Raw genomic sequence first — 15507 nt, 5'->3', positions numbered from 1 at the left:
CTACTTTTGTCGAACGTATGGTATTAATTTAAATTAAATATTTATAATTATGAATCAAAAGAGCTTAGATAAAGCGTATTTGACTTTGACTTTGATACCCTTCCAAGCTATGCTTATCCTAAAAATGTATTGTCATCGAAACTGGGCCAACGTGTAAAATATCAGATCGATCGGTTGAAAATTAAAGAATTGTAATAAATTAATTAATTCAGTTCTAGATTCGATTTAAAACTAATTATAAAGATCCAATTACTATCTAATAAGATATTTTTATTATTATTTTCGATTGTAGAATACACACGGAAAAAATCTTTAAAACAAGCATATAACTTAATATTTAAACTAATACACACATAGTCATTGAGTAAAATTCGCTAGAAAAATGAATTATTTCCGCATTCATAAGAACCGGTGTTACAATAAACCGAAGGCATTATAAATTGTAATTGGTGATTGGACAGTAAAGCTATTTACAAAATCTCACAAAGTAACGTTAAAGTCTTAAAAAGTCGTAAAGTTTGTTATTTTGTTAAGTAATTTAGTGAGCGGGTTGTTCCGGCGTGTGAAGGTTGTGCCGCGCGGGAGAGAAACGAACTGAGTGACGAAGGCTTCGCGTCGTTAGTCGTTATAGTACGGACGCGTCGTTCAGTAGCGGCGCACGCGCAGTCGCTGATAGCAAACCGGTATAAAAGAGCATGTGTCCTTAGAACAGTTCACTCTTGTTCCTAGCTCGTGAGAAATAATAACAAGACAATGGCAGACATTGTGCTAAGACACAGTGAAGATGATGATGATACCCAAGGGGTTATTTTGGCAAAAGGGGTGTCGATGGCGGTACTCTTCTGTGCCTCTATGGTCTGTGGTATGATACCACTTGTGCTCGCGAAACGCTTGCGATGGATCAAAGCCGACGACGCTTCGAACTTGAAGTCCACAAACAAAGTGGTTGTCAGCCTTCTATCATTTGGAGGAGGTGTCCTGCTGTCGACAACGTTCCTGCATTTACTGCCAGAGGTTGATCACAACATCGAAGACTTACAAGGTAAGATTTGCAACTTATTGATAGCTATTTTGTTAGATGATTCCTTAAATTAATTAAGTCGTTATTTGTTGTAATATTATCAGTTAGGTACTTTTGATTACTGTTACCGTTTACTGTACCGATAAATAACCAATTTCTTCTCTTCAGTGTCGAAATTTTGTATCTTTCAAGATCCACTCCTCTCTTATTTTTTGACTGCTACAAGAGGCCTGATCTTATTCACATCGCATCATACCATCCTCCGAGATCTCCAGAACCTCCGTACATGTTTATCGTCTGCGTACGTTTAAAAACAATTCAAAATTATTCATTTTTAATATAAGAGTATTGATTATAAGTTTAATCCGTCGAAACATAATAAATAAAAGTGACTATATCAAGTGTATCCGACCGGCAATATTTAAATTAATGCTAATAATCATTGATATGTTTCTATACATAGTACCAGTTATTGTTGAAGACAATTTATTCACGGATACCCTTAATTATTATTAGCTAATGCAAATTCTTCATTGAAATATTCATGTTAAATTTGTTTAATTAACAAGTTGGCCACCACATGTTATTTCAAGGTGATTATGATTTTAAACAACTTCAACGGTTGACTTGTATTTAACAATTGAAAGCAGTTCTAATTATACATCATAAAACATGATAAAATTATTAAATTCATTTCCAATCGGTATCATTAAGAATGTATTAATGTTATATTAGTACCACATGAACGTTTGTTAACAATTATTTTGATTTAATTTAGTAATACATATTTTGTAGGATCTTGTTCTAAAAGCATATAATATTTAGGGAAACCTGTACCTCTACCTTGGCACTATGTGTACCTAGGTCATTAGACTGGTTTTAAAAATTCCCGCAATGTTAAACTCCATTGTCTAGTGTATTCTGTACGTCAGTACTGCCTATTCAGTTTGAAAGTAGTATTCCACCTTCGAACGACACGCCACAAGTTAGGATATCATCCCCACAATCTGGATGTGTGGCGGTCCTCCACAGTGCGGTTTTCAAGGAGCTTTCTTCCACGTACTACAAAGCTGTGGAATGATCTTCCTTGCGGTGTTTCCGGGACGATACGACATGGGTACCTTCAAAAAAGCACGTACACCTTCCTTAATAGCCGGCAACGCTCCTGTGATTCCACTGGTGTTGCAAGAGATTGTGGGCGGCGGTGATCACTTAACAGGTGACCCGTACGCTCGTTTCTCCTTCTATTCCATAAAAAAAGTCACTTACCGCTTTTATTCGGTGTTTGGTGTTATCGACGTTAAAAAGTTTTTTGGGGAAAAAAGTAAGTATTTTATGCTTTGAAGTCTGACAACTTAAACGTTTTGTAATAGTTACTGAACTTTTATATGACTTCTTTTCTTTAACTTGTATTAAAACAATAATAAAGTTACGAGATAAATAACCCAAAATAATTTGAAATCCACTGTTCAGTCACTGTCAATCAGTTTTATCATTAAAATGTTGTACTTTGGCCAGGAGAATATTTTAATAAGTTATTTCAAATTCATGAAAAATAATATTCCTTATAAAATATAAAAGATATTGTCTCATTAGAAAAAGAAAGTATATAAATCATTTTGATTTTGTTCAGAATTTGTGAGATATTTTTTGTTAAATATGTTATTTAAACGAATAAAACGGTTTCAGTTAAGAATAGTTATATTTTCAATAAATTACCCCCAATATCTCAATGTCTCCTGGGTACACCATAGTACTGGCCTAGGTTGTTTAAAGTGATAACCCTCACTTTTAGGATTAATACACAAATAAAATTTGAAAACAAAATTTTATGAACGATGCGGGACTCGAACCCACAACCTCTGGCGTTCCGTGCCAGTGCTCTGCCAACTGAGCTGACCGTTCGAGTGACGTATTCGTCACAGGACGGATTCAGCAGGTTATGGGCCGAGGTCGTGGGTTCGAGTCCCGCATCGTTCATAAAATTTTGTTTTCAAATTTTATTTGTGTACATAGGGTATGTTGTACCTTGGCCATAAGTCACTTTTTTCGTTGTAATTATTAAAACACATGGAAGTATGAAATATGCATTTTTGATATTTTGGTGGTAAATACTCAAGTAAATGACCATTCAAAATATGCAAAAATGGTTTGCATACAGTTTGTCAAATAAAAATAAAAAATAGATATCTAAACACTGTCCTAGGTACAACAGGTTCCCATATATCGCTCCACGAAGGACTTAGCCGACTTAGCCGAGTAGTAGGCACTATAAGTTAGTGCCTGTTCCTGGTGTTAACATTATGGTTATGACAGTTTCTAGCAAATTCACTTCTGTGTCTATGTACATAAAATTATCAAGAATATATTGAGAAGCAACAGTTAAGATGTTAATTTCAATTTTGCTCTCAATGATTCTTTAGGACCTAGGCTATAAATAGCGCGAATATCCCTCTTCTGCCTTGTTTTGTATATGCACATATATACATATATGCACTAAATTGGTTACCCTGGTAATCGCGAAGTCGTTGGTAACGGCGAGTTATTTATCTAATTAATAATGTTGCAATAATTGTCAATCGATTAACAATTAATGTTGCAACACTGGTTTACATGGATGTCATTAATAAGTTTATCTATCGGGTCGGTTTATAAATCGTGATCTTACAGTTGATAGCATTATCTAACAGTTGTGTAACCGTGTCTAGTCACTGGGTATTTGTGTCAATGACCGAGCCATTCTCAAATAACATAATAATTATACTTAAAGCATACTTAACTCACATTCTAAGGTTATTAGCTTATTACCTTCAAAATTAGGAGTTTCTCAATTGGACTATATTGTATGTTTTTTTCCTTATATTTACGGAGTTTAAGAGCATTTTTTTCTTGTAAAAGTCGTTTATTCCCGAATAGATCCTATGCAAAAAATATTTCAGTTACTTTAGTGATTTGGCACACTCGGCTAACTTCATATATTTTTTATGAGCGACCGCCTGATAAATAAATTATATTATATTTATATCTAAGTTCAGCGCCAGTAAATGTCCCGACAAAATCTGTCCAGCCGTTTCGGAGGCCTGAACAGAGTAGACACATATACCTGAACGTCTGTTTACTAAGTAAAAACCGGCCAAGTACGAGTCGGACTCGCGCACGAAAGGTTTCGTACCATTACCTCTAAAAACATCATCTATATAAAAACACCATCTATAAAAATAACGTTTGTTGTATGGGAGCCTTCGTGAATATTAATTTTTTTCTTTTTGAAATTCTGTCAACGATGAAAAATACTGTTTTTTGAGTTTCTACATATTATATTATATTAAACCATTATTTCATTCGGACTTGAATACTTGATGTGTTTGCCGCCATTTGCAACACATGCCGCGAAAGACAAATATTTATTTATGCCATTGTACTTGAAATTGTTTAGTAGGTATGTTTATTATTACTCGCGCTGATAGAATTAATAATAGCGAAGACCACTCGTGTACAATTATATCGTATTTGTAGAACAATACGTACTCATTCAGCGCTCATCACAAAATAGCTGATGCGACACAGTTTTATCTGTCAGATTATAAAAGTCGTTGTGTCGATTTTATAAAGTTATCGAAAGTGTAATAAAGGCTTCAAAAACAGCAGGAATTTCTCAATCCGACGATATCTTTGAAGTGATAACTTCTAATGGGAACGTAAACCGCTTCGTAACGTAACGCGTTACGGCGCCAGTCTGTCTGACTTACCTTTCTCTCACGCATACGACAGCGGTAGACAGGCTCCTCTTCTCACATTTTAACCAATTGTTACTTTTATAGGAATTTAATGATACTAATAATATAAATACACAAAATTTAAATGTACATATTTAAGAATTGGAATTAGGAATAAAATATATTATATAATCAACTAGCTGACCCAGCAAACGTTGTATTGCCGATATTAAAATCGCGATACAAAAGTAAATGTTGATCGTAGATAGGTGAAAATTGTATGAAGTTATATGTGTTTTTAATACTGACTCATAATCGAACAAATTTAAAAAAAAATGTCAAAAAAATAAATCGTGTGTTTCCCCCCCCCCCCTTTAACATTTAGGGGGATGAAAAATAGATGTTGTCCGATTCTCAGACCTACCCAATACGCACTCAAAATTTCATGAGAATCGGTTAAGCCGTTTCGGAGGAGTACAATGTTTAACACCATGACACGATAATTTTATATATTAGATTAAAGATTTAAGTAATAACCTAAGCTTTTCTCAAGTTAAACAATTTCAATATAAAATAGTTCAACTGAGATTAGTTTGTTTTGTTTGTTACCTCATATCTCCGCTGTTTAAAAACAGATTTGAAGTTTTTGAAGTGAAAACTTCTTTGAGGCGTTGAGCACTTTTCTTAGGATGGGTATAAAATGTTAAACTCGCGTCAGGACACGTGACCTGATCGAAAATTCGTAAGACAGTCGTTGAAATAATGGATGAAAGTTTTTTTTTTTCTGAGAGATAAACTTTTTAATTTAATTGTAATAGTTCTGAAGTGTTAAATTTTAATCATAAATGCTAGTATGTACTTGTATACTGATATTTTTTATATAATATAAATAACCACACAAATGCTAGTAACTTGTATACTGATAAGTATAGCAATTCGTTTGTAATTATTCCCTAACCATTCCAAAATATTCAAATTGCACAACGTTAATATTCAAGTTTTCACTTCTGCCTGCACTCCCAGATATCATCCTCACCACCAGGATGTCTGGCGGTCCTCCACACTGCAGTTTTCAAGCAATTTTTTCCACGTACACCAAAGCAGGGAGCTTGCTTCTAACCTTTAAGGAAAATGCGTACACCTTCCATAAAAGCCGGCAACGGTGATGCAAGAGAATGTGTTTCCTACTCGATAATATTAGGATACTAAAAATTATATAATAAAAAGAATACAAGAAGAAACCGGCTGCCAACATTCATATACCTACCTACTATTAAACAAGGTTATAAAAAATAAAACATCAATTTTCTCTACTATTTAACAAAATATTAATTTTTATGTCCAATTTTTCAATGGAGCATGTAAATATAAAAGTTGTCCTTCTGATATATGTATATAAGTACGTCCAAATACTATTTTTTCCTTAAAATAATTAGACAAGGTAGATCAGGGTATTCACTTGTTCTCATGCAAGATTAACGCATTTTTAGATTAACGTTGATACATAGAATGTGTTGAGTATTTTCCTCAAATGGTAATTTTCTTTTCCTGCTATCTCTGTATGGTCTTAGTTGGCTAATGATCGTAAGATCTATCATTAGTCACTATCCAGTGAACTCAAATATAACCTCACTGCTATTCCTTTTAGTAATTATTCTAATTGACCTTCATTTTTGACAAATGTTACATCATTTTTTTATTTAAATTTAGATGTATTTTTTTGAAGTTCGTCATTCCTATGTAGAATGATGACTTTCAAATCCCTAAAATGTTATCTTTGAATATAAACTCTAATAATATTATCTCTTAAAATAAACTGCGATTAGAATATGGCCAACGAAAAATAGAAACCTGCTTAATGTGAGTTACACTTGTACGCGACTGATTCCGCAAATACCATCGATTTTACAACATTATTTACTTTATAAATACTTTTGGAAAAGAAAAAAATCATTATTTTAGGACTTAGCCTTCTTCCACATATTCAACTCTTTAGGAAATAATATAAAATGTGTTTTTTTTGTTAATAGTATCATTATGAGGGTAGCATGTTCACTCTGTGATCAAGCCCTCTCTATAAATAAATAAAGATTCATTAAAAATTCCTTTTTGTGCAAAATATTTGTGATTATCAGAATTTCTGAATATCCACAAGTGTTCCACCAATTAATATACTTAGTGCGGTCCACTGGAAACAGCAGATGAGAAAAAAATACGCAACAGTCTTATCGCACGATATTTAGCATGTCCGTGCGACTGATGGCTAATTAGGACGTCGCTTGATTACTCAATCGTGACAGGGAAACTAAACATGTACGTGGGAATTACCTGCGCCAGTACAGTCGCATTTAATTGTAATTAACTTAAACTTAACGTAGATTCCGTTAAAATTTAATATGCTTTAGATAGCATTTTGTAATTTGTAAGATTTAGTTATGCAAACAGCTTGATATGTGGATTCTGAAAAGGCGTGAAATTATTTAATAATGACTGTAACCTAAATCAACTAAAACTTGCGAGGAATTGGTGCAATTAAAGTATTTATTAATGTAGTTAATCGTATTGAAAACTTAACGATTACAAACTCTCTAGATTACATTTTTTAATCCCTATGTTTGTGTGTCTGTTGATATATTTAAATTTATTTTATGCTTTACTTTAGACATCAGGATTGTTGGAGAGTTGTGATACAAGTATAATAATACTGTTAATTTTCACTCCAAAAACAAATTTAGCGCATTTATTATTGTTTTTAGTAATTGAAAAACAACTAACTAAGGTATGTGTAGGAATTAGTAGAATATCTTTATCATTAAGATTAAGGAATAATATCTTACTTGATATAATTTCTACGTATTTATTGTACAGTGCCAAATTGCCAAAATGTTCAAAAATATCAAGATAGGAAGGATATAAGTGTCTTCTGATTAATAAACATATCTATTGTTCGTTTCGTATGTTCTCACGTAAGTTAGTCCGTGTTTATTTTCGTTGTTTGCTTACAGGCCAACTTTCCTCGTGCGGATATTTATCAATTAAACGTTATAAAAGTGTTTTATTGCCTGCTATTGTTCCTTAATGTTATGACGTATAGGTACTTCTACTTCTATGCTAAATATATAATAATATAAAAATGATGTGGTGTCGTGGGACACCAGGTAGGAACGAAGTTCCTTCGGCTAATGTAGAATCAACACAAATTGCAAAAAAAATCGTGCTCAATTTTATGTAGGTTCTCTTAAATTTTGCCGATTAGGTTTTATTTAAGTACAAGAAAGTATTTAGGAAATTCAGTATTTTAGGAAATAATAAATTACTTAAAATAAAAAAACAACGTAATTCAAATTATCCACTAAAATAACAAAATATGTCTCTTTATTTTATGTGTGTCATGTATGCGACTGTCGCGCGTGCGCACGTCTCATTTGACGGTTTTATTCCACGCACTTTTTTCCACGGATTTTTTCTTACGGTTTTACTATCACATTTTTTTCACTTCGGTCGCGCAGCAAAATCCCTATCCCCGCCAAGCCTGCCGTAAGGAACTTCGTTCCAAAAAGAGTTTCTTCCGCCGCTTCTTCTCTCTCAGAGCGCCATTTGTTTCCGAAGCGGTAGTAGTATCTAGTTGTTATTAGAAATGACATCAAAAAGAATTCTAAAGGAATCAATTTTGAGAAAATAAATGCCTTTTATGCCTTTAAGTATTATAAAGTTGAAGAGTTTGTTTGCTAGAACGATCTAATATTTGGATCAGATTCAAGAGTGATAGAACTTCATTAAACAAACAAACAAACAAACAAAAATATTTTTATTTCGTAGGTAAATTGCATTACACTTGAGATATGTCATTTTTTACTTACAGCTCGTTCGAAAGGCAGATTTCTTTAGATTTATTAATTATTGTGAAGTAAAATTTGTAATAAATTCATTATATGGAGAGTTCACGATATAACGTACACTAGTGAAATAATTAACGTTTTATAAAGATAACTACTTATCAACATTTTAAATTATACAAGCGGTCTTTATACTTGTCACTATTGAAAAACCCTCCATTAAAAAAATATAACATTTTCTACGTTTCAAAGTGTTGGTATAAACTATAATTTGAAATTGAAAACAATTAAATTGAAGAAAAACGTTATTATAGCCAAAATTAATGAAATATCGTTAGAGTTTTACCGAAATATCTTTTATAACCGACTTCAAAAAAGGAGGAGGTTCTCAATTCGTCGGTATGTTATTTTTATGTTTGTTACCTCAAAACTTTCGACTGGGTGAACCGATTTTGATAATTCTTTTTTAATTTGAAAGCTGGTGCTTCCCGTGTTGTAATTTGGTCCAGATCTGACGGTGGCATCCATGAGAAAAATCATAAAAGTCTTAAATTGGCTATACATTCGTATAGCAAATTGGATGATAAATTTACGAATTATTATTATTTAAGTCGAAAGTTTTGAGTTAACAAACTCCTCCTTTTTTGAAGTCGGTTAATAAAAAAGATTTATTTTTCAGTACTATAGATTGATGTAAACGAGTTGTGTTTTGATGCTGACTATTATTATTATAATTATGAAGAATCAATGAAATTATCTGGGCTAAATAAAACAAGTATTTAATTTTCTGGCAGTACTATTTTAGCGACACAGAACAAATACAGAACTATTACCAACAAATGCAAAATGTAACAATGAAAATTCAAAAAGAAAGCAGTGATAACATGAAAATATAATGACATGACCTAATGGTAATGAAACTGCAAGCCGTACTAACGCAACATGATGAACGCGAAGGGGTGTAAGGGGAACGAGGTTTTCACTGATATTGTGGCCTTGTAGAACTTTAAAATAAAAGAGCTTAGCTGTACAATGTAATAGTACAGATTATTTTGAATGTCCCTGATTATTATTATTGTTATTGAGGAAAATAGCACATAAACGTACATCTTTGATAATTTATACGTCTAAATAGAGCCTCTTCCTACTAGACAACTGATTAAAACAGGCCAGGCTTATTTTTTAAGTGTTCGTGGCAAGCTACGTCTTACACTCGCGATTTGTATATCACTTTGTGTTAGTGTGCGTGCGTTACTCAAAATAGACGTTAACTGTTAACCCTTTTTTTGACGTTTTCGCAGCTATCACAGTCTTTCTAGACATATAAATGATGTAAGCTGCAGATATATTGTGTACATGTGCTCGGACGCTAGTCCCACTGATGACTATGATGACGTAGTCGTGCAAACGTTTAGGCTGGGTTTTAACAATTTCTGTCGATGTAACCAAGAGTTTGATGAAATCTTCAATTACGTCATAGTCACAGTACAATGGCGGATGATTTGTAAAACAGTCGAGACATTTGACGAAGAAAGTCTATCAGATGGTCGTAAGTGGTGAAAACACATACCTATTACGAATTTAGCTTTCGTAAGCCACGCCGCGCAACCTGTTTGCAAATATCACTTTATAATCTCATTTCCGGACGCCGGGAATGTCCGCACGATTTGTATTACGATAAACTAACCAACTCACGTATAAATTACTTTGTTGTACTATTTCTAATGTCATAAATATGTCGTGTAAGGTATGCGTGTAACCATACAGAGACATATTGAGAATTACTTTAATTAGACTGTCACATACCTATTTGATCGTAGAACTGTGTTTATTCACTTGTAGTTACGGAACACAAAATATTAATTTATTTATTTATTAGGAAGCCAACGTGCATACAACTACCTTAATCTATAGATACATTTAAAAATTCTTTTATAATGTTGTATACTCCACTTACAAGCTAACTCGACATGCTTAATAGTATTATATACATCCTTTGTTAAACTAAAACTTTTGAAAACAATTTTTGATAGAAATTTTTACAAATTAAAGCCACAAGCAAAAGGCTGATAAAAAAATAACTATGTTCTTACTTAATAACCAAGAAAAACTAAAGAATAAAACAATAACTACGAACGATGATGACTAACCATCTTGCAGTACTTTCATAATTTTTTTGACTTCTTTTTTGAAACATGGGGCAGAGTGCTGAAAAATATCTATACCAGCTCTTTTAACCAAGTTGTTGTAGGTGACAACTATTCTATACAAAGGGGTGGATCTGCCTAGGTTCGATCTAGTTAATCTAGACCTGAACGTTAGTTTTTTGATAGCATGTGACCTAGCATTACGCTTTGGTACCGCCAATTGAACCCTACTCAACAGATTTGGGCAATCGACCCCTTTTGATGTATTTTATCCTTGTATGCTAGGTGCCCTAAGAACTTCGTCTGGACTCTCTCTACCCTATTCTTATGTATTTGATAATATGGGTTCCATGCAATAGAACAGTATTCAAATCAAAACGATAATAAACCACAAAACAATATAATATATAGGTATACCTACCTTATGCGGGAATGGGGATGAACCTTGTCAATAATATTGTTTAATGATAGTGAACACAGTTACCCAACATGTACAATGAGTCATAACAAATGTAAATTATGATTACGTATAACAGTGACAATATAAACACAATAAACCGCAAAAATTATGCTTGAATCTTACAAATACGAAATTGTTTTGATTTCCGTATCGTAGCCGTTGGAACAGTAAAGTTCTCGAATAGCGACCACGTACGGGAAGACGTAGTGTTGGTAGACCCCTTACAAGATGGACAAAAGATCTGGTCAAGATCACTGGAATAGGTTGGATGAGGGCAGTGCAGGACCGATTAGGCCTTTGTCCAATATTGGACGTCTTCCGGCTGATGATGGTGTTGATCGTAGACGAAAAATTAACTCAAAATTAAAATACTTTTATTTTGTTTTTAAATGATTTCTATACTTCTGGTACTACAAAACTTATTCATTAGTCGAGATTCGAATGAACGTCTCCAGAGGTAACGCTTCCTATCCTCAAACCGTTGCGTTGTTATGACGTATTTGTTAATAAATCATTGTACTTGGATGCTATTACTAATTATGACAGTAATCACGACCATCATGTTCACGAAGCATCCTTACACAAACATTGAATTCAAGCTCTAAAGGTTGATGCATCTAATATAGAATAATATATTTACAGTTTATTTTTTAATTTTAATGCAATTTTTTATAAGTATATAAAACGTTTTTCAACTTTGAACCCGATCTATATATTGTACATGCAGCACTATACAATCAATTTTTTTATAACTACAGTAATATTACAGCTTTTCTACAACATTCATTGATATTTCATAGAGTAGTCGTTGAGTTTCTTGAATGTTCTTCTCACGGGCTTTACTGTTTCCAAACATATGGTAGATTCAGTAATTTAAAATTTAAATTTAGTAAATTAATTTTCTGGGGATAATAAGGGACGAGAGGAACATCATGGTAATTAATACGACCTGTCCATTACAATGCAGCGCCGCTCAGAATTTTTGAAAAACCCAAAAATTCTGAGCGGCACTACAATTGCGCTCGTCATCTTGACACATTAGATGTTAAGTTTCATTTGCCCAATAATTTCATTAGCTACGGCAGCATTAGCCCTTCAGACCGAAACACAATAATGTTTACACATTACTGCTTCATGGCAAAAATAGGTGCTGCTGTGGTACTCATACTCTAGCCGGCATCCTGTGCAAAGTAGCCAGTGGGAGGTAAACGCTCTTAGTCGCCTCTTACGACATCCTTGGGCCTGGGACTTCCCTATTGTTTATGCTTCAAAAGCGCTTAGTGAATCAAGTTAATTTGACTTTGAATTTATTTCGCCTCGCCTCAATTAAGCTTTCACTTTTATCATGGCACAGTTTTTTTAAATTGTTTTGATTCATGTAGATATCTTTTTTTATTTTAATCTATTCTCATTTTTTTAATGTTCAACAGCGGTAAACTTCTTAGAATCAGTAGTATTATTTTCATCTGTACAACTCTTGTTATCTGGTCGTATTTCAAAGTTATGTCAGTAGAGATAAAGGAAGATAAGCATCAATTGCTAGGCCGTTTATCATAACGAATAACGTTTGATAGCGAATACGACCGTTATATAATAACGTTGCGAACACACTTATAGATTACGAATTTTTTTTGACATGAAAAATAACGAGATAACCGTTGACTTAGAATAAACTAGCGAATAGACAACTTGACTGCACGATAATGCGTGACCAATTTTGATTTGTCATTGTGTGCGTTAGCGTGTTCAAAGTACTAAAGAGCCAATTCTAAGCGTTGTTGACTGTTTGTGACTTGTCAAACAAAATCGGTTACATTGTTAATGTAAGATCAGCTTTCCTTTTTCTCTCTTGCTGTATTAGAGACGTTCTTTTCTCTCGCACGCTTTGAAAGAATGAAAGAAATCAACAAATCGCTTAGGTCAAAATGACACATAACTGTCAAAGATTTTACAAACACATCGGAACTTTTATGAGAAGACGTCTTCGGAAGTCTTCCCTTGGCAAGAAAGGCATTGCCTCTTTTTTAAATCCATATTTACAGTTTCAGCATTTTACATTATATTTTATAAAATTACTCAAATGTCTTATCTTCCTTATGTTAGTTACAAAAAAAAGGAGTATTTAAAATTAATAAAATAATATAAAATAGTAATAAAATAATTTTAGAAATGAAGAGGTTAAAGGGTGTAGTATCAATCCACATACACTGTAAATAAGTAAAGATATTTTACGAGCAACAATTTAAACAAAAAATAAAAATAATAATTGTTAGTCTATGGTTTTATCCGTAATAATGACAACGACGGAAGTATAATGTACTTGATGATAGTATCAAAATGTTTCGTAATAGTTTTGGCAAGACAAAAACTCTCATACAATGACTCTAAGGAATCGCAGGAGCGTTGCCTTTACACTTCAACAGATAAAATGACGTAGATGATAGAGTTATTAATAGACATGTGAATTTTAAATAGAAATCCTATATGTTATAAATTTTGTTATAAATTATGATATATTTATAAATTCTTGAACAGAAAACCAACTAACATTTATATATTTTAATGTCACTGCCTGAAAATCACATTTTGCCCGCGAAATTTTGTTACTTATGATTTATTTGATTTCTGTCGCCAATTTCAAACATACTACTGCCAATAACTGTTTTAGTAATTTATTTATTGCCCCACATGTACGGAATTAAAACATGCATTTTCTTCATATATATTATTATAAATAATAATAATATATAAATATATAAACGCCAGTACGTTTGATTTGAACCCGAGACCTCTAACTCAGTGGACACTATTCACTGGGCTATATATGGGGATTAATGGGGTATCAAATTACACTACATTTACACATTACCAAATCAATATTTACTGCCTGGTGATCTATGAGTCTCCTATGAGGTGACATGTACTCATAACGAGCATTAGTTGTCACTTTAAGTACGTTCTCAGTTAGATTTCTAGTGTAGAGGGGATGAGACAGTTTCTTGACTGCACAGAGCTTGTATTGAGAGCTATAGAGCCACTTCTTCTCTATCAGAGCGCCATTTGTTCAGAAGCAGTAGTAGTATCTAGTATGTTAGAAAAACATCAATAATGATTTCTACAGGAATAAATTTTGAGAAAATAAATGCCTTTTATGCCATTATACTTAGACTTTGCTTACGTAAAACTTTGTGTTGAGTGTGATAAAATGAGAACTTGACTTCTACATTGGGCTGTCTTAGATTTATATAATTCAATCAAGGATAATGCTAAGCTAACACTCAGCTAAATCTTACTTAATTAAAGTGTGAGCAAAGTATAAGGCCGAGATCTATCGAGCGTAGTTAGACTTTGCTCACAGTTTACTTAAGTAAAACTTAACTGAGTGTACACTTAGCATAATCTCTGATTTATATATATAGTTATTTGGCAGCTGTAATTATGCTGAGCTTAAGGTAAGTCAGACCAATGCAAATGTCACGCTCGCGCACTATTAAACTCAGCTAAGGTATACATAAGTAAAGTCTGAGCAAAGCCTCAGTACACTCAATATCTAATATATAAAATTCTCGTGTCGCGGTGTTTGTATTTAAACTCCTCCGAATTGACCGAATCTCATGAAATTTTGTGTGCATATTGGGTAGGTCTGAGAATCGACCAACATCTATTTTTCAACCCCCAAAATGTAAGGGTGATTCAGCATTAAAAAATAGATACAACTTGAAATTATCGCCCTTCTACGATATACAATTATTTTTTTATTATTCTGTTCCATCCACTAATCCGCTATAGGGTTGCCAGATGGCAATCGAATACAATAATTGTAGTACGATAAATTTGGTAGGTCTGAGAATAGGATGCATCTACTTTTATACCCCAAAAGTTTTTTAATTACTTTATATGGCAATACAACGTTTGCTGGGTCAGCCAGTAATATATATAATATATATATATAGATGTCACCCTAAGGACCTTGGCAAATTGTCGTAGGACTCCATATACGTTCTTAACGTTCACTTCCAGCGATTTAATTATTGAAATTGTCACAATCGTCAGATATCTTTGGATTGCTAAGCCGTCAGCAATACATTCCACACGTCACAGTCCATTACTTGTATAGTTTGTGTAATAAAGTCACGTTTAGTTTAAATAAAACATGTCGCGTATTAAATGTGTTCGTATAACGGAACAATACTTTCATATTGAAAATTGTCAATCTAAAGTTAGTGGTACTTAGCAAAACGATTTTTAAAAAGTTCAAATGTTTATTAAATACAATCTCAAAAGCCAAATACCTTAGACAATATATATTGGTCTAGAATGGTCTACA

The 15507-nt window shown here is 33.0% G+C and overlaps 1 protein-coding gene across 1 annotated transcript in view; it reads left to right on the top strand.

The window, feature by feature from the left end:
- The first annotated feature begins 554 nt into the window (after window positions 1-554).
- Window positions 555-15507, top strand: part of LOC126972553 (zinc transporter ZIP1) — a 45679-nt gene continuing 30726 nt past the window's right edge. Inside the window, exon 1 of the mRNA XM_050819400.1 lies at window positions 555-1042. Coding sequence (XP_050675357.1) covers window positions 754-1042 — 289 coding nt within the window. The 5' untranslated portion in view covers window positions 555-753. The remainder of the gene's footprint in view (window positions 1043-15507) is intronic.

The sequence above is a fragment of the Leptidea sinapis genome, chromosome 26 (genome assembly GCF_905404315.1).
Source record: "Leptidea sinapis chromosome 26, ilLepSina1.1, whole genome shotgun sequence".
Classification (NCBI taxonomy): domain Eukaryota; kingdom Metazoa; phylum Arthropoda; class Insecta; order Lepidoptera; family Pieridae; genus Leptidea; species Leptidea sinapis.
This window is presented reverse-complemented; position numbering and strand designations above follow the sequence as displayed.